At 40.8% G+C, this 24496-nt stretch overlaps 1 protein-coding gene across 37 annotated transcripts in view; it reads left to right on the top strand.

The window, feature by feature from the left end:
- The first annotated feature begins 9991 nt into the window (after positions 1–9991).
- Positions 9992–24496, top strand: part of neb (nebulin) — a 327374-nt gene continuing 312869 nt past the window's right edge. For 36 of the 37 annotated variants that reach the window (XM_073026432.1, XM_073026423.1, XM_073026670.1 and 33 more), the window contains exons 1-2: positions 9992–10111; positions 11001–11091. In XM_073026432.1, the coding sequence (XP_072882533.1) occupies positions 11020–11091 (72 nt within the window). In that variant the 5' untranslated portion in view covers positions 9992–10111; positions 11001–11019. Of the gene's footprint in view, positions 10112–10832; positions 10849–11000; positions 11092–24496 lie in introns of those variants that run through there. The other variant, XM_073026413.1, reaches the window with a different exon arrangement.

Genomic DNA, 24496 nt, shown 5'->3' with positions numbered 1-24496 from the left:
AGTTTGACAAATTCTCCAAATTTTTAAACAAGCATTCTTAGCCGCAGGCAAAGATAATTGACCCCATGATTTGGATGATATTAATGAAGAAATTTTAAACAAGATCAAACCCAGTAAAAATAGTTGTATGAAAGGGAAATTTGCTGAAGTTCTTCGATGACACCTATACATCTATAGAAATTTGTAAGTAAGGAATCCAAGTTTGCTGGTAACATGAAGGTGCGTAGGAGAGCAAGCTGCCTTAAGGATATTGTGACTGCAACAAGATAGGTTGAGTGCGTGGACAATAGCTTGGCAAAGATTCTAAATTCAAGATTGTGTTTTGTCATTTGTCAGTACTCAAGTGTAAAGGAGAATGGGATAAGTGTTACTGCGGATCCAATGTAGCATAAGTTACAGGGAAAGGTTGAACAAGTTAGGTCTTTATTCTTTGGAGCGTAGAAGGTTGAGGGGGGACTTGATAGAGGTATTTAAAATTATGAAAGGGATAGATAGAGTTGACGTGGATAGGCTTTTTTCATTGAGAGTAGGGGAGATTCAAACAAGAGGACATGAGTTGAGAGTTAGGGGGCAAAAGTTTAAGGGTAACATGAAGGGGAATTTCTTTACTCAGAGAGTGGTAGCTGTGTGGAATGAGCTTCCAGTAGAAGTGGTAGAGGCAGGTTCAGTATTATCATATAAAGTAAAATTGGATAGGTATATGGACAGGAAAGGAATGGAGGGTTATGGGCTGAGTGCGGGCCAGTGGGACTAGGTGAGAGTAAGCGTTCGGCACGGACTAGAAGGGCCGAGATGGCCTGTTTCCATGCTGTAATTGTTATATGGTTATATAAAAAACACAACAAACATAAAGAACACAATAAAAACAATACAATAAATATAAATGGTTAAGATTAGCATATTTATATGTATGTACAAATGGAGTTGCATTTAGTAAGATGAATCAAAAGGCAGACTAGTATCATTGTGGAGACAGAATGTACAGTAAATGAAAGAAGTGCTGAGGAATTTAGGTATTCTATGGAAGAAACAAAAGTTATGCAGACTGTTGCAGCATGGGTGTTTAAAAACATTGAGAAGTTCTTGTTACAATTGCACAGGTTTTGTTGAGGCTGCATCTTAAATACTGAGCAGCACACATACAATGCTGGAGGAGCTAAGCATTAATGGAAATGAAGAAACGGTCTGTTTCAAGCCAAGACCCTTCTTTAGGACTGAAGTATGAAGGACGATCGGCCCAGTGGTTTCCATGGCTTTCACCACACAACTTCATACTTCTTCAAGGCGACAATCCTTCCTCTTCCAGGGTTGAGGTCTTTGGAGCTTCTGTTGGTGTTTCTGTAGTTCTGGGTTTTTATGGGATGGGGTTGCTAGCCCCATGCCTGACCCTCCTTTCGCAGCCTGGCTTGGGTCCGTACAAGTCTCTGCTTCTGCTTTTGCCCAGCAGCTTCTGACCAAGACAATTAGATTTGGGATAAAAGATAATGATGCACACAGATGTTTCCCTTTTACCTTATCTGCGCATAAAATCAATATTAATGTGTGTTCTCTCCCTATGATTTCAACTGAGCATTAGAGTCAGGACAAGATCCCTGAATATAACCTACGTATGGAAGTAAAATCACCATTTACTCTGGGAAAGTCAAGGAAAATTCAACTCAGTTTATACTCTTTTTGCATTTGAAACTAATGTGGAATTGACTTCTATTACAATTAAAATTTGCCCTATGTCGTAATAAAGCAGGTTATTATTGCCATCAATAAGCATAAGTGACAGACTGTGATGCTTTGAATTTTAAACTCCAGTTCTCTCTGGTTATTCACGTTCAGTATGACTGTGCTGGTACTATTGCAAAGCATATGGGATACATAGCGCATGGCAGCCAATTAAAACCAACTATAGTCGCAGTGCTGATGCATCTTTTCCAGTGGTGGGGGAACAGCCCAGTTGCTCCAATCAATCATCTGAAAGGAGGACACCAGCTTTGAAGTTGAAGAAACTGGTGGGTCAGGACAGTCGACGGTGAAGCCATGCTGAAACAGTTTGAGTTTTGGAGCATTCAATAACCAGTCAAAGTGAGATCTGGACTCCAATAATCATTCAGAGTGCAAGGATTTTTCTTTAGTAACTGATCACTGACTACTGGGCTCTGAACTGTGAACTGAGTTATTTATAAACTCGTGCAGTTAAGAGTTGCATTATTTTTGTCTGACGGTCAGCAAAGGAAGGCTGTTTGAGCGCTTCATGTATAATTTATTTGCCAGCGCCTGCACAGGGACTCTGTTCTAATTACCAACGTGCCCCACCAACCACTTTCTGTGAGCGTAATGAGTTTGTGAATATGGTGGCTTAGCGGAACACAGAAGGCAGCCGTTCAGCCCATCAGCTCCATGCTAGCTTCCAGCAGAATAATACATCAATCCTCTTTCCCCATCTTTCTCTCTATCTCATTTAAAGAGACAGCATGGAATAAATAGGTCCATTCCGGCCCTTCGAGCTGCACTGCTCAGCAATCCCAAACAGCCCCTTTCTTGTTTTAAGCACAAAGCTGATCTGTTTCAATGATTACTTAGGCACAAAAAGTGAGAAAATATTCATGTCCCAGTTTGCTTCTTATAGTGAGTTAAAATGCACGTCATGTTTATTTATTTATTTATTTAGCACAGGGTTCTTAACCTTTTTATGCCATGGACCCCTACCGTTAACTGAGGGGTCCGTGGCCGAGGTTGAGAACCACTGGTTTAGAGATTTAGCACAGAATAGGCCCTTCTGGCAGCACTCAGCAACCCCTGATTTAACCCTAGCCTAGTCATGGGACAATTTACTATGACCAATCAACCTACTAACTGGTGCATCTTTGGAATGTGGGAAGAAATTGGAGCACCCGGAGAAAGCCCAGGCGTTCCTCGGGGAGAACGTACAGACTCCTTACAGATGATGTCAGAATTGAATTCTGAACTTCGATATTCCTTTTTGTCCTGTAACCATGCAGCTTGGAGCACATCTGAAGTAACAGCCAGGGATGCTCTTCAGTTTTCAATGTGGGCCATTTATGCCATAAAAATCTGCAGGAGATCTGAGTCACCACATCTTCAAGGAGTGGTGACTCAGAAAGACAGCATCCATTATTAAGTAGCCTCATCACCCAAGACATGCCCTCTTCTCATTGTTACTTCAAAAGGAGATACAAAAACCTCAAGGCACACACTCAGCGAATCAGGAACAGCTTCTTTCCCTCTGTCATCCAATTTCTAAAAGGACATTGAACCCATGAGCACTACCTCACTTGTTTTTTTCTATTTTTGCACTATTTTTAATTAAACTTTACTATATACTTACTGTAATTGATTTTTTTCTGTAGTTATCTTGTATTGCATTGTACTGCTGCTGCTAAGTTAACAAATTTCATGGCGTATGCTGGTGATATTAAACCTGATTCTGAAAATCCCCTAAAAGGAATGTAAAACACTACACAGATTTCAGCAGGGTTAGATGTTAAACATCAAGTTTAGGTAATTGCAAATACGAGGAAATCTGCAGATGCTGGAAATTCAAACAACACCCACAAAATGCTGGTGGAACGCATTTAGGCAGCATCTATAGGAGAAGCACTGTCGACGTTTTGGGCCGAGACACTTCGTCAGGACTTTTTCTCCGTTTGCAGTGGACCTGTCTGTTATTTCATCCTCCGTCGGATCCATGCATGCAATCGCCGTTTCTTTGACTTCATCACATCCTGCAAGGATCGCAAGATTTTCCATCTGCAGGCCCCAGAGCATGGTCTTCGTATCGCGACCCCGGCCCCGGCCGTCGATCTCGGCTGCCCCAGCAACCCAGGGCATATTCAAAATCCGAATTCCAGCACCATCACCGTGTGTTCCAACGGCCATGGATTCGCGCCAGCTATTGATCTCGGCTGCCCCAGCAACCCAGGGCATATTGAAAATCCAGATTCCAGCACCATCAATGGCAACCCAGGGCATATTGAAAACCCGGACTCCAGCACCATCACCGCGGGTTCCAACGACCATGGTCAGCTTCAAAGCGATTGCGCAACCACCGACTGCGACTCCAGCCTTGAACTCCAGGCCGGGTCTTCACATGCTGTGATTGTGACTCCCGGCTCCCCTTCCCCCCACCACCACTCTGCAATCCCCTCTCCTTCAGATCCCATCATCAGCTCCTGGGCCCTCAGAGGCTCCATCTTCCTCTCACCCCAACCCCCTCTGCACTGACACTACCAGCCTCCCTCCCCCCTCTGATCCCATCTCTCATCCGTTCCAGATAATTGCAGTTAATTTTTCATCAAATGTTTCAGATCAGCGGTCACTAGTCTGAAACGTTATCCTCTTTCACATGTTGTAGGTGTGGCTCGACCTGCTTCGTATTTCTCATAATTCCTTTTTATTTCATATTTGAGAGTATGCTAAGAGCTCTCTCCTGAAAATCTGGTAAATTTTCAAAGGATGTCTCAAAGCAGGCAATCTTGTCATCAGAGCAGTTAATAGAGGGCAATTATCAAGGACAGAAATGTGTGCAAATGTGTAATTGCTGGACAATCGTGGATGACCTAAGAGACTTGGATGTAATGAACTTGTAACTCAATTATCTCTGAAACCATGTGAGCTTTTGTTATTTCTTATTGGTGCCTTGGCTGTCATGCAGGGTCAATAGTTAGACAATGTAAAATGGTGGCTGTGCAGCTGCCACTGGCAGGGTGCTAAAATAGCAGTATGACGAGTTCACATGGAAATTTTCTGTAAAAAAGCTTGGTTTTGGGCTGTTTATAAAAGGAAACTGTGCTAGACGTACAATACTGTGCAAAAGTCTTACACACACACACACACACACACACACACACACATATATATATATAGTTAGGATGCCTAAGACTTTTGCACAGTACTGTAGTCATTTTATGTATTGCATTGTATTGTTGCCACATAAAATAACAGATTTCATGACATATGTGAGTGATGCTAAACCGGATTCTGATATGGGTCTCTATTATGGACTGAGAGTGGGAAGGGGGCAGAGAGAGGAGAATCGTGGTTGGGGGAAGGGGAAGCACCAGAGAGGCATTTTCTAATGATCAATAAACCAATTGTTTGCAATCCAGTGACATTGCTGGGTGTCTTGGGGCTGGGTGTGTCTGCAGCCATGCCCCCCCCCCCCACCTGCCCCCAGTACTCCTCTGCCACCTGTCACACACCCCACCCCCGTGGTGCACCACCCTCGCCATTCCCAACATCCTCTGCTCCTGCCAGATTTACAAACTCACTCTCCACTCCACATTGACAAATACAATACTGTGCAGAATCTTAGGCACCCTATCTATATATATGTGCCTAAGATTTCTGCACAGTACTGTATGGTACAGGAATTTAAGAAATTGATTAATATGTTATGTACAAAGGCACATTATTTATCTACAGCTATTTAATCGTGAATGTATTTTTATGGCTGTAATTGGTTCTCCTGTTCTCTCTTTTCATCGCATCCCATGCAATAAATCAATTCTGGCTGAGAAATTAATGAAGGTGAACTGCTGTAACCTCCGAACGAATTTACTCTGTAACCAAATGCTGTGAGATGTCGAACAGCAGCTAGGAGAGTCCAAGATAGAGGTTGGTCATCAGCTCGACTCTCTGCACAGCACCTCCATTGGGTAATCAAGCCGATTTGCAGATAAGAAATTGAATTTAATAATTACAGAGTAACTCAGCGCAAATAATTACATCTTCTTTCAATTATTCCTGGTTCACCATTCCTTCCAGAAATATGAAAATGATTGTACTTAAATACACTTGTACATGTTATAAGTTTGAGCAATGCAGTACCCAAACATCGAATGTCTGTAAGTTAGAGTACCGTCTCTTTGCTTTGTAAATTATCTCTAAGGATAAACTTTCTTTTTAAATTGTTCACTTGTAACAATGAAAATATACATTAGTGCCTTGACGATGTCTGCCACTGGACCTCAGTGTTTCTGAAAAGCATTTAGTAAGTAACAAGAGTTCCCATCTTGAATTACTTCAGTGGCTGCAGCAAGAATCATAGTTAGGTTTCGGAATATTTTATTCATCTTAGATAACTTAGAACCATGAAGTTTACAAATGTGGTGGGTAACACTTCACGTAATGTATTCAAAGTGTTGATTCACTTCCTAATTTCCTGTTACCACATTTCTGGCAGAAATTTCTCATGTACTGTATGAAATACATTATGGGAAGTTTTCCTCTGTTAGGTAAGTCATATACAGTACTGTACAAAAGTCTTAGGCACATATACAGTGCCTATAAAATGTAGTCAACCCCTTTGGAAGTTTTCATATTTTATTGTTTTACAGCATTGAATCACAATGGATTTAATTTGGCTTTTTTGACACTGATCAACCGAAAAAGCCTCTTTCGTGTCAAAGAGAATACAGATCGCTACAAAGTGATCTAAGTTAATTACAAATATAAAACACAAAATAATTGATTACATAATTATTCAACCCCTTCAAGTCAGTATTTAGTAGATGCACATTTGGTAGCAATTGATGCTTGGATGCACTGTACTGGTTATGCACAGGAGTACATTCAGCCAGAGACTCATTCCACCGAGATGCAACACTGAGCATCATAGGAAGTCATTCCTACCTGTGGCCATCAAACTTTACAACTCCTCCCTCGGAGTGTCAGACACCCCGAGCCAATAGGCTGGTCCTGGACTTATTTCCATTTGGCATAAATTATTATTTAATTATTTATGGTTTTATATTGCTATACTTCTACACTATACTTGGTTGGTGCGACTGTAACAAAACCCAATAAAGTATGTCTGTCTGTCAATTACAGCCTTGAATCTGTGTGGGTAGGTCTCTATCAGTTTTGTACATCTGGACATTACAATTTTTCCCCATTCTTCTTTTGCAAAATTGCTCAAGTTCTGTCAAATTGCATGGGGGATCATGAGCGAACTGCCCATTTCAAGTCCAGCCACAAATCCTCAATTGGATTGAGGACTGGACTGTGACTTGGCCGCTCCAGGACATTAACTGTTGTTTTAAAGCCATTCCTGTGTAGCTTTTGCTTAACTCCTGGGATCATTGTCTTGCTGAAAAACAAATCTTCTCTCAAATTGCAGGTCTCCTGTAGACTGCATCAGGTTTTCTTTCAGGATTTCCCTGTATTTTGCTATATTCATTTTACCCTCTACCTTCACAAGAGTTCCAGGGCCTGCTGCAGTGAATCATCCCCACAGCATGATGCAGCCACTGCCATGCTTCACAGGAGGAATGGTGTGCTTTTGATGATGTGCAGTGTTAGGCTTACACCAAACATAGAGTTTAATCTGAAGGTCAGAAAGCTCCATTTTTGCTTCATCAGACCATAAAACCTTCTTCCAGCTGACTTCAGAGTCTCTCACATGCCTTCTGACAAACTCTAGCTGAGATTTCATGTGAGTCTTCAATAGTGGCACTCCTTCTCTACCTTCTGTCCTGCACGCCTCCCATGGCACTCCACCCTCGTCATTCCCAACATCCTTCGCCCCTGCCAGGTTTACAATTCTGCTCTCTGTTCCATGTTGACAAACACAAATACAAAATACAAAACACAAATACAAGCTTGTCCACGGTGGCATATATATTCACAGCTTCCTTCATCGTGTCAGTAGCTTCCAAGCCAAAAGGTATCCATGAGTTAATGCACAGATTGAGTAGCATTGATTAGAAGTAGCCAGTTGATCTGATAGGAGATCATTTCTACAACAACTGAAGTAAGAAGAATGCTGCAAACCGGAGAGATCCCACTGTCACAATTGCATCTGTAAGAACAATCTCTGGAGAGTGAACTCACAGATAGCATTGGGCCTGGATGGTGCCCCTGGTTGTGTCCTTAAATCCTGTGCAGATCAGCTGGCAGAGATGTTTGCAGAAATTTTTAACCTGTCTCCTGGCAGCAGACTGTAGTTCCTTCTTGTTTTAAGAAGCTCACTATCATCCCGAAACGAAGGAAAACAAAATAAATTGCCTTAATGAACTATCGCCCAATAGCTCTGACATCTACTGTCATGAAGTGCATAGGGAGGCTGATCATTAACTCTAGCCTTCCAGACATCCTTCTCCCTCTGCAATTTGCCTGCTGCTGGAACAGGTCTAAGGCGGATGCCATCACTCTGGCCTTACACTCACCTCTGGAACATCTGGACTGCAAAGACATTTGTGTCAGCGTATTGTTTATTGACTACAACTCTGTCTTCAATACTATAATTCCAAGCAAACTCAACAAGATCTGGACACTGGGACGCAACACCTCCATCTGCAACTGGATGCTTGACTTCCTGACCAACAGACTGCAAGCAGTAAGGATAGGCATTTATAGAGAATGATAGATTTTTTTAGGGTGGCAGGATGGAGATGTGTTTCCACCAAAGGAGGTGTAAGGTGCTCCTTCCCTCTGCTGGCCTGTAGGTCACCCTTGGACAAGGTGTACACTTAGCTCCTCTGATCAGGGCCACATGAAGCCATGGGAGCAGGTGGTGGATGGTCGTATGAGCAGCTGGTGCATATCACAAGTCCTAATTATGTGATCGATGACACCAGGCAGATGATCTCAGAGTGTATTGATAAAGGTTGGAGTCACCTGTCTTGTGAAGACACTGCCCAGAAGAAGGCAATGGCAAACCACTTCTGTAGAAAAATTTGCCAAGAACATTCATTGTCACGAGATCATGATCACCTTGTCATACAACACAGTGTGTAATGACAATGAAGATAGATTTTTAAACAAAAAGGGAAATCAAGAAGATTGATTATCAAGAGGAAAGATGAGATAATGAATGGTGGAGGTGACTCAAAGTTCAAAGTATATGTATGTCTCCATATGCAACCCTAAGATTTGTTTCCTTGCAGGCATACTCAATAAACCCATAACAGAATGATAACCATAATAGAATCAATGAAAGACTGCACCAACTTGGACATTCAACCAGCGTGCAAAAGACAACAAACTGTGCCAATGCAAAAAGAAAAAGATAATAATAATCAATAAATATCGAGAACATGAGATGAAGAGTCTTTGAAAGTGAGTCCATCAATTGTGGAAATGTTTCAATAATGGGGCAAGTGAAGTTGAGTGAAGTTATCCCCTTTGGTTCAAGAGTCTGATGGTTACGGGATAATAACTGTTCCTGAACCTGCTGAGGCTCTTCTGCATTTTTTCTGATGGTGAGAAGAAAGCATGCCCCCCACGGGGGGTGAGGGTCGCTGATGATGGATACTGCTTATTTGCAACAGCACTCTGTGTAGCTGTGCTCAATGGTGGGTAGGGTTTTACTGGCAATGGACTGGGCTGCATCCATACTTTTGATAGGATTTCCAGGGGAATTTTGACTCATTCTGGTTCTGTTGTTGCTTTAATGTTTGTATTAGAGAAATTCTAAAAATAGGAATGACAAAATGAAAGGAAGGAAGGGATTTTTCAATGGAACAGGAATGTATATGAGATATAGTTCAGCATTTTGTGCACATTCTTGTTAATAGGTTAATTCTATTTAGGTTTTCTGCATTCCATTGTAAAGGTAAAGGGTATGATGACCTAAGGGATGTTTCCATCTTTAGTAACAGCATTGGGTTCTTACACAGCTATAACATCAAGAAGGGATCTCTATTGATGGAAAATAAATGTTGAAAAGTGCCAATGCTGCCCTTACGAGTTTTTACATGCACTTTTAACTTCTTTACAGATGTTAGCACTCTCCACAGAAGCAGCTTAACCTTTAATAGAGAAAGTCTCCATTGCTAGTGACTAGAAAAGAGGCTAGCTCAGATAGTGCTCTGGTCCTAAAGCTCCAGCCATTGAATTTGTATTGTCTGAGATCATTCAAGCCTTTGGCCTGTGAGAGTGGAGTCACTCAGTGGGCTTACTGAACAGGTGGTTGCTACAGGGGTCACTAGGTATATTTAGCATCTGAAATCTGAGTAAAGCCCTCACTGATTGGTCTACTGGTTCACAGGATAACTTAGACGCTGCTGCAGCTAGTAGCTCTTGACCAGCGTTTCTTGGGAGGGGAGCGTTGGGCAGGCTGTAGCTGCTGGGGAAATTTACCTGTAAAAAATAACGGGTAAGATCTGGTTATTTCTATCTCGATTGTGATTAACTGTGTTTTTGTAAGGCAGTGATGCTTTTAATCTGTGCTTCCATTAATTTGTAGCGTGCCTCGCCAGGATGGAATAATTGGATTCTTGACCTGTGTTTAACATGCAGTAAAAAACTTCTCCATGATTTTGGTTTATGACATTCTCCTCTTGGTATACAATCTATAATAGCTTCTTGTTCTGATATTTTTGCAGTAAGTTAACCAGGCCTTAGGATATTTTTCTTAGCAATTTCAGAAAAAAAAGCTGAACAGCCTGTGTTCCTAAATTTAACCATGGGCTCTGGTTGCCTCAGAAGGAATTGCAACTCGACAAGCTAAACTAAACCATCCAATCACACAGCAGTATCAACTTAATATGATACATAACTCTTGGGCTGAGTAACAGCTGTTGGAAACCCTCAATGGTTGGTTGAGATATTTCCCTTCCATTCTCCATAAGAGAATCACCCACTGTGCCTTGCTGCTAACTGAGCATGCAAATCATTCCTTGGATCAAAATTGTGCACTGTCATCAGTAGAAATTCATTTATTTAATCATTTGACATTAACCCCTTTCACCCTTTTTCTATGGCTGTAAACTAAAGAGCTGTGGAAACTGAGGGGAATAGATCCCTGTAGCAATTGGATAGTGCCCGGTCCCATTTCTGTGAGGTCGATGCTTATACTTAAACGCTGACATCTAACAAGTATTTTTGTGCCTGGTATGTCAGCCATTAGCTATATGTCTTTCCAGATTTGCATGTTGGCCTCCTTCAAACTTCTTCACTGATACCATTGCAGACGCCATAGAAATAATTTCCATTGGTTTATCCAACTTTTGTCCCATGTATTATATTTTTCCCATTTGATTTAGAATCTGACAGACAGGAAAAATGGAAGACGAAGAAGGAGAATATGAGGAATATGAAGAGTATGAAGAGTATGAAGTGGAAGAGACTGTATCGGTAAGAAATGGAATACAATTGCAGAACTGTTGCTACCCCTAAAGAACTAATAAATGCACTTTCTCATTGCAATTTTAATCTAACAGCAAGCATTTAAAAATAATTGCCAGTGATCTCTTTCATCAATAATTGTAAGTTATATTCACAATCATATTTGCTTCAATAACTCATTAAACTTCATGGTAATATTTGCTTTAAAAGTGGCAATATTTACCGCATTGATTTATCAATCTGTTAAACAGAATTGGCAACTGATTTTAGGTAAAGAGCATTCATTAAAATAATTAACAGCAGACAAATTAATTGGTAAAATAATCCTATAACCTTTACACAGAACAATTTTTATTTCTTTAGCCAAGCATTTTATGTGTCAGCATCACTTAAATTGAACCTTGCATTTTATGTTGAAAGATTTGTTAGGATTAAACAGACAAAAGCAAATCCTTTTGCCTGTAAACTTAACAAAATTAAAATCCCTTAAGATATTCCACTAGGAAACTAAATTTTCCCTCTGTTTTCTATGATATGATTCAGTGCTATTTTTTACATCATGCCGGAGTCAGCCTTGGTTGTCAGCACTTCATGAAGGCATGCTGAGCTCACACACAAATGTAGCATCCAAGTTCAAACAGGCTGAGGAATCAGTTCTCAATCTGTTGAGTACAAAGTCGACTGGGAGAGATGAAATAAGAATTTTGTATAACTAAATGGTGTGGATTTTCTTTATATTTTCCTTCTGTTGTTACTTTTCATCTGTAGCATAAATGCTAATATAAATAAGGTCTCACATCAGTGAAGGGCTTATGAACAATTGATATGTTATTAAATTATTAGTTATGTGAATTAACTACTAAATAATAATTTTAGACCACATTGGCTATTGTTAATAAATTTTTATTTATTTTAATTAACTGCTAAACATTAATTTTAGACACTGTTGACTATTACATGGATTTTAGTAGATCCTGATTTACTTTTCCCAGTCTTCTTGGTAAATGAAGGTTTCTCAGTATTTTAAGCTCATAATTTTGGATTTTGTTTGGTTTCAACTTGTGGCTCACTTATTGATTGCAAGAACTAATGAGTGTACTTAGGGCAGTATGGAAGCATAGGGCAATTGTTTTACAGTGCCAGTGATCAGCAATCAGGGTTCAGTTCCCGACACTGCCAGTAAGGAGTCTGTACGTTCTCCCCATAACTGTGTGGGTTTCCTCTGGGTACTCTGGTTTCCTCCTACAGCCCAAAGATGCAGTGGTTGGTAGGGTAATTGGTCATTGTAAATTGTCCCGTAATTAGGCTAGCATTAAATTAGGGTTGCTGGGTAGCGCAACTTGAAGAGCCGGAAAGGCCTACTCTGCACTGTATCTAATAAAATAAAATAATAAATAAAATAAAATTTCAAAGATGTACAGTTAGGGATAGGATTGGTAAGTTGTGGGCATCCTATGTTGGCACTGAAAGTGTGATGACACTTGTGGACTGGCCCCAGCACAATCCTCACTGATTTGATTTGGCGCAGAATGAACATATTTCACTGTATGTTTCAATGTGCGTGTGACATATAAAGCTAATCTTTAGTCTTTTTCCATTAATACTCACTGGATTTGTTCCACCTGTTCAATTATATCAGTGCTAGGGATTGCTTCATATTGACTGTCAGTCCTAGTGAGTTGAAAAGCTCTTAGAATGTTAGCTTTAATGAGAAGCTATTTGACATAGTATTTAAGCAGTTAGTGATAAAATGAAGTTGTGCTTTGTGGAAGGGTTAAAACAGGATAGCTAGGGCGTTGCTAAGTTTGACTTAATTGTTAAGTGTACAGCCAAGGTGGTAGTTGTCCATCGTGTCGAATGATGGCAGGAAACTAGTGTGGGAGATTTGTTAAAGTGGAAAAACTGTGGCACTGAGGCAGCTCCACTCTCTCGACCTCGGAAGTCCGGGTCCAGTGGTATGAAAGGCATGACAACTGGGGTCTTTCTGGTTGCACTGGATGACCATGACATCTTCCGTGCCTTGTCATGCCCTTTGCTCTCCACAGAGCCTTGCAGAACCTCCTTCCTGGCCATTGGATCTTGCTGTAGATCTCATCCGCCCAGTCTATCAGAGCTGACTTTGTTTCCAGGGCAGGCATGTCCCTATCTCACCGGGGCATAAAAGCCACCGGCTACCCACACCTAGTTTAGCCCGCGTGTTGAAGCGGTGCACAGGGATGTGGCTGCTGTTGCATGAAAATAGCTACTTGGAGCCACAGGTGAGAGCGGAGTGTCCAGTGGGTCCAATGGTGAGCGAGATGCCACGGAACAGACACAACAACCCCCTTCACCAGAGGTGCTACTCCTCCCTGGCCACCCCATACACCCCACTGCTTAAGGTGATATTGAGCCAAATAGACCAATGATATTATTGGTCATTTCTCAGTCCAAGTCATGATATAGCATCGACAGAACGTTTTACCCATCAGGTCTACACTACCTGGCACTCATTCACACCCATCTACATTCAAGCCATTGTAATTATTCTCCCCACATTCTCTTCAACTGCCCCAGGTTCTATAAAGGGCAATTTACAGAGACCTACTTCCAGTGCATCTCTGGGATATGGAGGAAAAACCCCTGGGTCATAGGGAGAAGGCACAGACTTTGCACGGACAGCGTAGGAGGTCAGGATTGAACCTGGGTCACCAATCCTGTGAGGTGGTCGCTCCACTGGCTGTGCAGCCTATCTTGGTCTCTTCTGTCTGGCCAGTGCCCAGTAGCAGAGCACTTTGGTTGATTGTGGTAACCCTAGTGTAGGAAAAGAGAAGATGCACTTACCTGCATATTAATTTCTACCTTCCCTCCTCTCTCCACCCTTACCTGAAAATCATAAACAAATTGAATGGTTCAAATGATTCAATTTAATATTAGAGAATGTATACAATATACAACCTAAAATTCTTACTCTTCACAGACATCCACAAAACAAAAAACATAAAGAATGAATGATAGAAACATCAGAGCCCCCAAACTCTACCCCCCCACACAAGCATTGACCCTCCCCCTCCCCCTACTCCCCCACATGAACTATTTGAACCATCTCTCCTCGCCCCAACTGTACTTGAAAATCATTTCTTAAAATATCAGATCATTGGAACGAGAAAATGAAAACCTAGCAGCCTGGTAGCACCAATGGAAAGAGATAAATAGTTAATATTTCAATCAAAATTGGTGGTCTTTGTTCAGAAGTGTTGATTTCTCTTTCCGCAGTTTCCGATTGACCTAGTTGCATGAATGTATTTAAAACGATTTTTTTTCCAAAATGCATAAGTTCATTATTTGCCTAAAAACAGTTGTGAAGAATTTAAAGCAGTCATTGGAAAGAGTATTAATTATTTTGTTGCTTTAAAACCTAAAGGAGATTTTATTTATTAATTGGGAGTATTTGTTACTTCGCTGTTTATCTGGGATAAATTTGTTGTTCTTTTTGCTGTTGTTTTATAATTTAGAATAACTTCATTTCATTTCATTCTACATACGTTACTTAAAACTGCCTGAACTAAATGAAGGTGTCATGAGGCACGTCCTGTGTCTTCAGTACAGATTACATGGTGTTTGGTCATCCATACCTTTGTTACTAATCTCATACAATCTGTTTCCCACCTTCATCTTCCATTGTTCAAACATTAAGCCAAAGCCAATTAGTATTATAACCTATGAAACGGGCAATGGTGCTTTGTGTGGATAAGAATTCATTTGGCATAACTGAAAACTGTGAAGAATTGTTTTTCAAACATGCCCCGCTTGTCTCATTCTGTTGTTACTTATTTGACAATTCCAGCTCTGGTGAGAGTCCATGAAGGGTCATGTTAAGTATTTGAATTAGAAATTGTTGGCTGGTATAGTGCTTCAGCTCTGAAAATCAGAGGGTGATTCCAATCTTGTGTAGGAAATATAAGTTAGCTCCAGTCTGGCTGTAATGAGCTAATGCCTCTTTAAATAGATCAGGGCACAAAATAACAACAGGTTCAACATGCATGATGTAAATCAGGTAACACTATAGGATTTGCAAAAGGTCATCTGAAGAGATTTTTCACGTATCTCAGCACTGCTATTGATCTCATTTTGAAGTTATAGTTGCTGTAGATAATTTTTGTTGGATATATAATAAATATCATTCACCACGACCATAATAGAGTTTTGGAAGTTTTAAAAATCTTTAATTGAATTAAATGTAGCATTGTCTTCAGAAAAAAGATTTAATTTCTTGCAACTTTGAAGCTTAAACTATTTCAATTATAGATATGTTGTAGGCATAATTCTGACCAACTTTATAATTTTATATTGATCCTAGAATGTGTTTAAATTGGTTTTGGTTCTATCCCTGTTTCATTGTTGGGCCACTGATTCCTTCCACTGGTAACTCAAATTTTCATAACCTTTCTCTCTTTGATTACATTTCAAAGTCAACCGCAGTGATTAACAGGTGTGGAAAGTCACTCAATTGAAATTGAATTGCTTTTTCACTCGTCTTTCTAGATATGTAACTCATCTTAATATGATAGGTGTAGCAAAACAATTTCCTGGAAATGAGGGTCCAGTTACATGATGGAACTTGAAAGGCTGAATCCTTTTGAAGATGAAAGGAGATTCAAAATTATCAAGTATTTATATGGATTAAGTGAAGAGATTAGGAAGTGAATGATCAAAGAAAAATTAATTATGATATGATGAGGAAAGTTGTGTTTGTAATAATCCAGAAATGATGGTTGAACCGGGTTTTTAAAAAAATGGAAAGGGGAAAGCATAAAGATTTTTGTTAAAAAAGTCAAAGTGTAAGATTAATAATTTAGATGTTTCAATGTGTAAGACACAGTGGGACAACTTGCCTTCTGTGTAGTGAGATTCTGTTAATGCTTCTGTATATTAAATTTTGTACAATTGGATTCAGTATTGATGAAGATCATTTGAGTCATAGAGTCATACAGCTTGGATGCAGGCCACAGTAATTACTATTGTCACATATACAAGGTGCAATGAATGACTGGTTTTGCAGATCAATTCATTACAACAGTGCATGTGGTCGTACAAAGGGAAACTATATCAAAGTGCAGAATGAAGTTTTTCAGTTACAGAGAAAGTGCAGTGCAGGTGGACAATAAGGTGCAAGGTCATAATGAATTAGGTTATGAAGTCATGAGTCCATCTCATCGTACTGGAGAGCCATTCAATAGTCTTAAAGCAGCAGGATAGAAGCTGTCCTTGAGCCAGGTGGTGTGTGTTTTCAGGCTTATCTATCTTCTACCCAATGGGAGAAGGGAGATAGGAGAATGTCTGATGTCGGTGAGATCTTTGATTATGCATGCTGCTTTAACTAGCCTTTGAAAAATGTAGACGGAGCCCATGGAGGAGAGGCTGGTTTCCGCTGTATGTTGAGCTGTAACCACAACGCTCTGCAGAGCAGTTGCCATACCAAGCTGTGATGCATTCAGAGAGGATGCTTTCCATGGTGCATTGATCTAAATCGGTGAGGGTCAAAGGGGACGTGCCAAATTTCTTTAGCCTCTTGAGAGCCTCTTGAAAGCTCTGGTGAGCTTTCATCGCCTTGGCTGGACTACACCACGTTCACTCTGAGAAACCTGAAGCTGTCAGCACACTCAACCTCAGCAGCATTGATACAGAGGAGCATGTGCATTGTCCCTCCTCTTGCTGAAGTCAGTGACCAGCTCTTTTTTTGTTGCTGACATTGAGAGAAGGGTTGTTGTAATGACACCATGTCACTCAGTTCTCCATCTTCCTCTTGTACTCTGACTCATCATTATTTGAAATAGGGCCCCTGTGATGGTATCATCTATAAACTTGTAGATGAAGTAAGAGCAGAATCTCCCCAAGCAGTCTTGAGTGTACAGGGAGTAGAGGAGGGAGCTGAGGATGCAGCCTTGTAGGGTGCCTGTGCTGAGAATAATGCTTGTGGAGGTGCTGCTGCCTATGCTTACAGATTGCAGTCTGTTGGTGCAGAAGCTCAGGATCCATTTGCAAATGGAAGTGTTGAGTCCCAAGTCTAGGAATTTAGAGTAGTGCACACAAAACACTGGAGGAACTCAGCAGGCTGGGCAGCATCCATGGCGAGGAATAAATAGACGATGTTGTGGGCCAAGATAGCATTTTATGTGTGTTACTCTGGATTTACAGCATTTGCAGAATTTCTCGTTTCTAGCAGTTTTGAGTTGAGTTTGCTTGGAAGTATAGTATTGAAGGCAGAGCTGTAGTCAATAAACAGTAGTCAAAAGCAGAGACGAGATTCTACAGATTCTTGAAATCCCAAACAACATACAAAGTGCTGAAGGAACTCAACAGGTTGGGCAGCATCTATGGGGAAAATGAAGGGACCTTTCCTCAGACTCCATAGTTGCTGCTTGAGTTGCTGAATTCCCCCAGCATTTAGTACATGTTGCTTAATAGTCTAAGGTAGGTACTTCACTCTCCAGATACACTAGAGACGAGTGTAGGACTAGGGAAATGGCATCTGCCACAGATCTGTTTTGACAGTAGGCTAATTGCGATGAGTCAAGATTGTTTAGGATCCTGGAGTTAATAAGTGCCTTGACCAGCCACTTGAAGCGCTTCATGGTGGTGGATGTTTGAGCACGAGGCTGTAGTCATAAAAGCAAGTTACTTTGGTTTTTTTACATACTGGTAGGAGTGTGGTCTTCTTAAAACAAATAGGACCCTCGGATTAAAGGTGGGAGGTGTTGAAAAGTCTGCAAGTACCCCCATCAGCTGATCTACACAGGACTTGAGGACCAGGAGAGGCCCATCATTTGGGCCACATTTTGTGGATGTGGAAAAGTGGAAAGCCAGTTGCCCAATAGATGCATTTGCCAGTGTTTGGCTCACTACCTTTAAACCTTTCCAATCCATACACAGTACCTGTCCAACTATATTTTAGATGTCGTTATTGTACTTGCCTAGTCCTGACAAAGGGTCTCATCCTGAAACGTCGACAGTGCTTCTTCCTGTAGATGCTGCCTGGCCTGCTGCTTTCCACCAGCATTTTGTGTGTGTAGCTCATAGAAACAAATGCATTGCCTTAAAACACTTATTTTGTTCACTGCTGATCATTGGGGAAGGAGAAGTGCAATTCTACCTGATCTGTCTAGTCATTGAACATCACACCTGGAAGCAGGCCCTTCAGCCCATCTAATCCATACTAAATTGTTATTCTGCCTAGTCCCATTGACCCACACCTGGACTATAGCCCTTAAACCCCTCCCATCCACATACTTATCCAAACTTCTCTTCAATGTTGCAATCAAACTCACATCCACCATTTTTGCTGGCATCTCAATCCACCCTCTGAGTGAAGAGGTTTCCCACTCAGACTCCCCTTATTTTTCAGCCTTAACCTCTGATCTTTAGTTCTAGTCTCATGCAAGTAGAAAAAAAAACTGCTTGCATTTATGAATTTTCACTATCTATTACCCTCCTAATTTATCTTGAGTTGTCTATTCTGTCCGTCTGGAGCAGTGGTTCCCAACCTAGGGTTTGTAGACCCCACAGTTAGTGGTAAGGCTCCATGACATAAAGAGGTTAGGAGCCCCTGGTCTAGAGCAACCTCATATGAGTGATATTTAAAAAGCACAGCAATCCATTATTATCTCTTCAAATGTATTTAGCAAAAGACAAACAAATTCTGGCCTTGGCATTGAAGTCTAGATACTGGAAAAACTATTAAGTTAATAAACTCATAATTTGAATGGTAAACCATTGAAAATTGAGGAAGGAAAAGTTTTAATTTAACATTTTTTCATGGCCTTTGCATGTCCCAAATCACTTCAAGACAATAGAGTACATTTGAAAAAGAGTCAGCATTGCATCATGAAAAATGCAGCAATTAATTGGTGGACAAAAGCTCTCACAAGCAGCACAGAAATACATGAGCAAGTAATTTATTTTGGTGTTATTGATCGATTATTATGAGCAGAATGTAAAGGAACAACCTATTTCCTTTGTTCAGGTAGAGTCAGAATGACTTCAACATCCAACTTTGGAAGAAGACGATGTGACAGATTGTACCCTTAAGAGTGTAAATTGACATGACAGAAGGGTCAATTCTGTGCTGTATCATTAAATAAATAGATAGCTATTGATGTGCAGTCATACACAACTTTCGACATGGCAGTTATTATTAGATCAGGGTATCAATGTGGAATAAAATAGGATAAATGGAGTTATAGAACTTTGATTGAACAGAATGGCAGAACAGACTTGAGGATAATTCCTGCTGCTATGTCCCTATATAATATGACTCATTTAAAAAGACTTCCTAAACATAATTGGAATGAAAGATATTAAGGTATTTTAAACTGCAGGATTCTTAATGGACTCACATAGAGCTGGAAAATGCTTGGGCAAAAACAAAAGTGCTACGATTTTGGTTTTGATTCTCTGTGGGATTTGCCCCATTGTAGTACTATACTCATGGAGGTGAGGAGGTGACAAAGGGAAAAAAGATGACAGAGATTAAAAAGGTAACAAAGGTAACTTCCTGTGCAGGCGTGCATGAAGCAGTAGTTTTATGTGTGTTCCTGATATGGGCCACTGGGCTGTCAGATCAAGATCGCAACATTGCATGAGAATATGCTGATGAATATCTTTTTTTTCATGATAATGATCAAAACAAAATTATGCAGTCTGTCACGGATGCTTGCAAGGATAAGATGGAAGTTCCAGTCCTTGTGCCAAGTGACGGTATGATTTGCTGATCTTCGACTTACTAGTGAACCAACCCTTACCTTATCAACATAGAGGAAACTGCTACAGAAAAATCAGTTTCTAAGCAGATTTAAGCAAACTGTTCATGCTTGAATAAAGGACCTACTGATTACGATCTCCAACATAACTCTCTAGTGAGTAATTCAAAGCAGGAGCCAATCCGGAACAGTTTAGTAGGAATTCAAGTCATTAGTGAGGACATTTTCCTACACGTTCTAATCGCAGGTATTATTGAGAATTCTGCAGAGGCATAAAGAGAATCTGGAATGCATGTACTTTGTTTATTCAGCTCTAACTTCACTGCCCATACAATATGCTAACATCATCATCACTATATGCCTGCCATATGATGTGGGCGATTACGCTTTCATGACCATGATTATTCTTGGTAAAATATTTCACAGAAGTTGTTTGCCATTACCGCCTCCTGGGCTGTGTCTTTGCAAGAAAGGTGACCCCAGCCATTATCAGTACTCTTCAGAGATTGTCTGCCTGGCATTAATGATTAGATAACCAGGATATGTAATATGCACCAGCTGCTCATACGACCATCTACCACCTGCTCCCATGGCTTCACGTGACCCTGATCAGGGTTGGTCTAAGCAGGTGCTACCTCTTGCCCAAGGGTGACCTGCAGGCTAGTGGAGGGAAGGAGCACTTTACACCTCCTTGGATAGAGGTCTAGCTCTACCTTCCCCACCCCCCCCCCCCCCACCCGATGCATGCTACGCATTCACATAAACTTTTCTGCTTTCCCATTTTTCATGTATTGATTTTGCAGATTGAATCTGTATACAGGTTTTCTGAGTCTCTTTGATCTTAACAAAGTGCCTTGTGTCATTGGGATTGTATCCACATCATGAATTGTGAAAGGTGTCACTTCTGGATTCACTGCAATAGAATATTACAATGTTCTCTTGACAGTCCACACTGGATTAATTTATAGAACTCACCCACAATCATATAACACCAATGTTCACGTACACATCTTTAACTTGGATCGAGCCAATTATATGTAAACTCCTGATTATGTCTCCTATTTTCACAAGATGGGTTATCTTGGCATTGATACTTCATTTTAGGTTGAGGTTAAGACACAAACAAAGGTTTTGTCCACAACTTTGTCATCACTTTCTTTCTTCTCAACTGTTTCTTTACACTTTTCCTTCAAGATTTCATGGAACTAAGCTCAATCATGTTTGCTCTGCATGTTATTTACCTTGTTGATTATGGCATTGTTCAGTAGTTTAAGGACTTTGCTAATTATTGTTCCATTCTTAATTGGTGAAACTTGCTTCTTCAGTGCTTCTCACTTATCTCTTCATAGCATCAAATGAAATTGATGGTGACAAAAGTGTGTGCTTAATTTTTGTTTCATAAAGTATTCAAATAAAGTAAATGAAACATCGGATAATTAGCCCCTGTGAAATCTAAGCCATGAGAAGCTGGATCTCCTTTCCTCAATAGCATGTTCTCTCATAGTTCAGGATCTGATATTTATTTATTGAGATACAGAACAAAATAGGCCTTTCCATCCCTTCAAGTCTCCCAGCAACTCCTGATTAACCCTAGCTTAATCATGGACAGTTTAGAATGACCAGTTAAGCTACTAACCAGTACGTCTTTGGGCTGTGGGAGGGAACCAGAGCACCCGGAGAACAGCCACACTTCCATGGTGAAGTACGGACTCCTTACAGATGACGTCAGAATTGAACTCTGAACTCCAACGCCCCAAGCTGTCACAGCGTCATGCTAACATGTCTCTCCTTGATTCTTTTTGAGTGACTGTCTATAAATATTAAGAGATGAGCAATTCTCTCTTCTCAATAATAATAGTGCTCTTTTTGAGGAAGAGTTTACTGGCCCTTTCCAATATTGTAAATGACATCAACTTGAAAACCGCTATTCACAGTGGCTGGCAGATCTGCTGAGAATCTTCATCATTTACTGGATCTATTTCAATTCTGCAAAGGTGCCTTTGCTGGCTTTAGCCATATAATGTTGGCACTTGCATTCCATGCTTCTAGATCTTTAGCTCACCACGGCAAGTTAACAAAACATATGGATATCACCTTCTTGTTCATAATACCGCAGGGCTCAGTGTGAAAATTTTCATTGTTTCCTGAACATATTTGGTATGACAGCTCTGTTCTTCCACTTATGACCTTCCTTTGTCAAACCCCAGTTGAAGATTTTCCCACACATATGAATATCTCTTCATCTGCTGTGCCAAGCCTCCTTAAGATCAATAAGATGACCCTTCTTTAAAAATTCAAAGGATACAGCACTAATTTCTTTGGTGATTCATGTTAGAACAATCTTCTCTTCCCAGGAACTACCCAATTGAATTAATTTTGAACTGTCTTCAGTGCCAGTATATTGTAACAATACCTAGCTATTTCTAATTATCTCATCATTATCATCTTTATGTACTATGTTGTATTATGTGGGTGATTGTGGTTCTTTGACCATAGTTGTTCTTAGCAAGTCTTTCGTCAGAAGTGGTTTACCATTACCTTCTTCTGGGCAGTGTCTTTACTAGAAGGGTGATTCCAGCCATTACCAATACTCTTCATAGAGTGTCTGCCTGGTGTCCTGGTGTCAGTGGTCGCATAACCAGGACTTGTGATATGCACCATTTGCTCATACAACCATCCACCACCTGATCGGGGGCTAAGCAGATGCTGCCCCTAGTCCAAGGGTGAACTTCAGACTCACAGAGGGAAGGAGCACCTTAAACCTCCTTTGGTAGAGACATATCTCCACCCCCCACCCATCTAAATACCTAAACTCCTGAAATAAAGACCAAGATGCCATTTTCCTTCCCAATGACTTGCTGCACCTGCCTGCTAACTTGTTGCAATTCATGCAAAATCAATACACCTGGATTGCTGTACTTCGCTCTGCCTTTAGATTGTCCTCACTGAAGTGCATGACTTCACACTTCCCTGACATTAAACTCCACTTGCCAAGTTTTCACCTGCTCACTCATCCTATCTATATCCTTTAGTCCCTTTATCCTTAGTATGTACTCCCACCTACTTTCATGTCATTCAGAGGGCCTCCGTTGGACGGGGTTGACCATGGACGCTGTTTACGTGGTCCGCAAGCCAGGGCAGTACAATATGGAGAGCGAGTTGTTGCCCATGTACAAGGCTCACACTCTCCTTGCAGAGACTGATACAGTTTCGCACCAGCTGCATTGTAGGAGCTGCCAGTCAGCATTGAACTCAATGTCGGTCTGCCTTAGGGGCTTCAGCTCCAGTACTCTCAAAGCCTTCCCCATGAATGGGCATAGCCACAAGGCTGTGGAGGTCCGATTTCCTTCTCCTAGGTGAGCTGCCAACCGTGGCTGACGAGTCCCATCTGCCCAAAATGACTGGTTTTATGGCGCCAATAATCCCTTTCCCTGTCAGTAGAAGTGGTTCCATCGGGCTTGGTTAAGCCACACGTGAAGGCCTGGACCCTGGACTTGGTTGTCAGAGGCTATTTGAGATGCACAACATTGGGAGCATTTAATAGATGGTGGGAACTTAGCTCCCCTGGCGAGAACAACCTTAAGGAATATTAGCAAGCTTGGATATGTTGTACTCTACCCCTTCCTCCAGTTCCTTGATATAAGCAGTAAATGACTGAGAGACAAGAGCTGATCCTATGAAGTCTACACCTACCCCTCCGTGTAGAGAAAGGCCCATTTATTCTGACTCTTGGACTTCAGTTTGACAACAAATTGCTAATAACGTAAAACTCTGATCATCGGTTATTTGGAAATCCCTACCAATTGACTTTGACACATGGCTTCTGGGCCGCTATTCCTTCTTGTATATCAGAGGTATTAGTCTTGTGCTCCCGTTAAACTCACTGGTTCCCATGTTCTCTGGAAAATTACCTGTTTCCTTTGCTCCCTTAAATCTTACTGCATACTCTGGAAGATATATTACATGATTGTATTGTAAAATAAACAATAAAAAATATAATAATGCAATGTGTTGGAGTATTAATTGGAATAATATTCAATAGTCTTGAAAATCTGGCACCACTTAAGTCTGGAGGATGGTGGATTTTATGAAATTTATATGCAACTGCTCCTCAATTTAAGGAAAGATTGTTCAGGATCCCTCTCATCTGTCCCAGAATCTCTTTGAACCCCTACCATCTGGCAGGAGGTACCATAGCATTAGGACAAGGACTGTTAGGATGGGAAACAGCTTCTTCCCTCAGGCCGTGAGACTACTGAACACCCTGTCACCACCCAGATCTCAACTCTTGTGCAGCACCAGTAGCATTATACAGTTTAGTTTTTAACGTGTTGCTAAGTGTCAGACTTCTGGAATATATTTTATTATTTGTGATAATATTACTTTGTGTATTGTGTGTGTGTGTGCGTGCGTGCGTGCGTGCGTGCGTGCGTGCATGCGTGCGTGCGTGTGTGTGTGTTATATGTACTGTGTTGTGCACCTTGGTCCGGAGGAACATTGTTTCATTTGATGGTATACATGTATTTGGCTGAATGACAATAAGCTTGTAGAATTAGTTCTTTCACTCTCCAGTAATTAGCATGATACAAACTCAGCTGTTTTCTCTTGACATTTGTCCATTATAGGACGGATATCAGCTTCTACTCCATACTCTGAGGTATCTTGCAGTATATTAACTA

The sequence above is a fragment of the Hemitrygon akajei genome, chromosome 2 (assembly GCF_048418815.1).
Source record: "Hemitrygon akajei chromosome 2, sHemAka1.3, whole genome shotgun sequence".
NCBI classification, from domain to species: domain Eukaryota; kingdom Metazoa; phylum Chordata; class Chondrichthyes; order Myliobatiformes; family Dasyatidae; genus Hemitrygon; species Hemitrygon akajei.
This window is presented reverse-complemented; position numbering and strand designations above follow the sequence as displayed.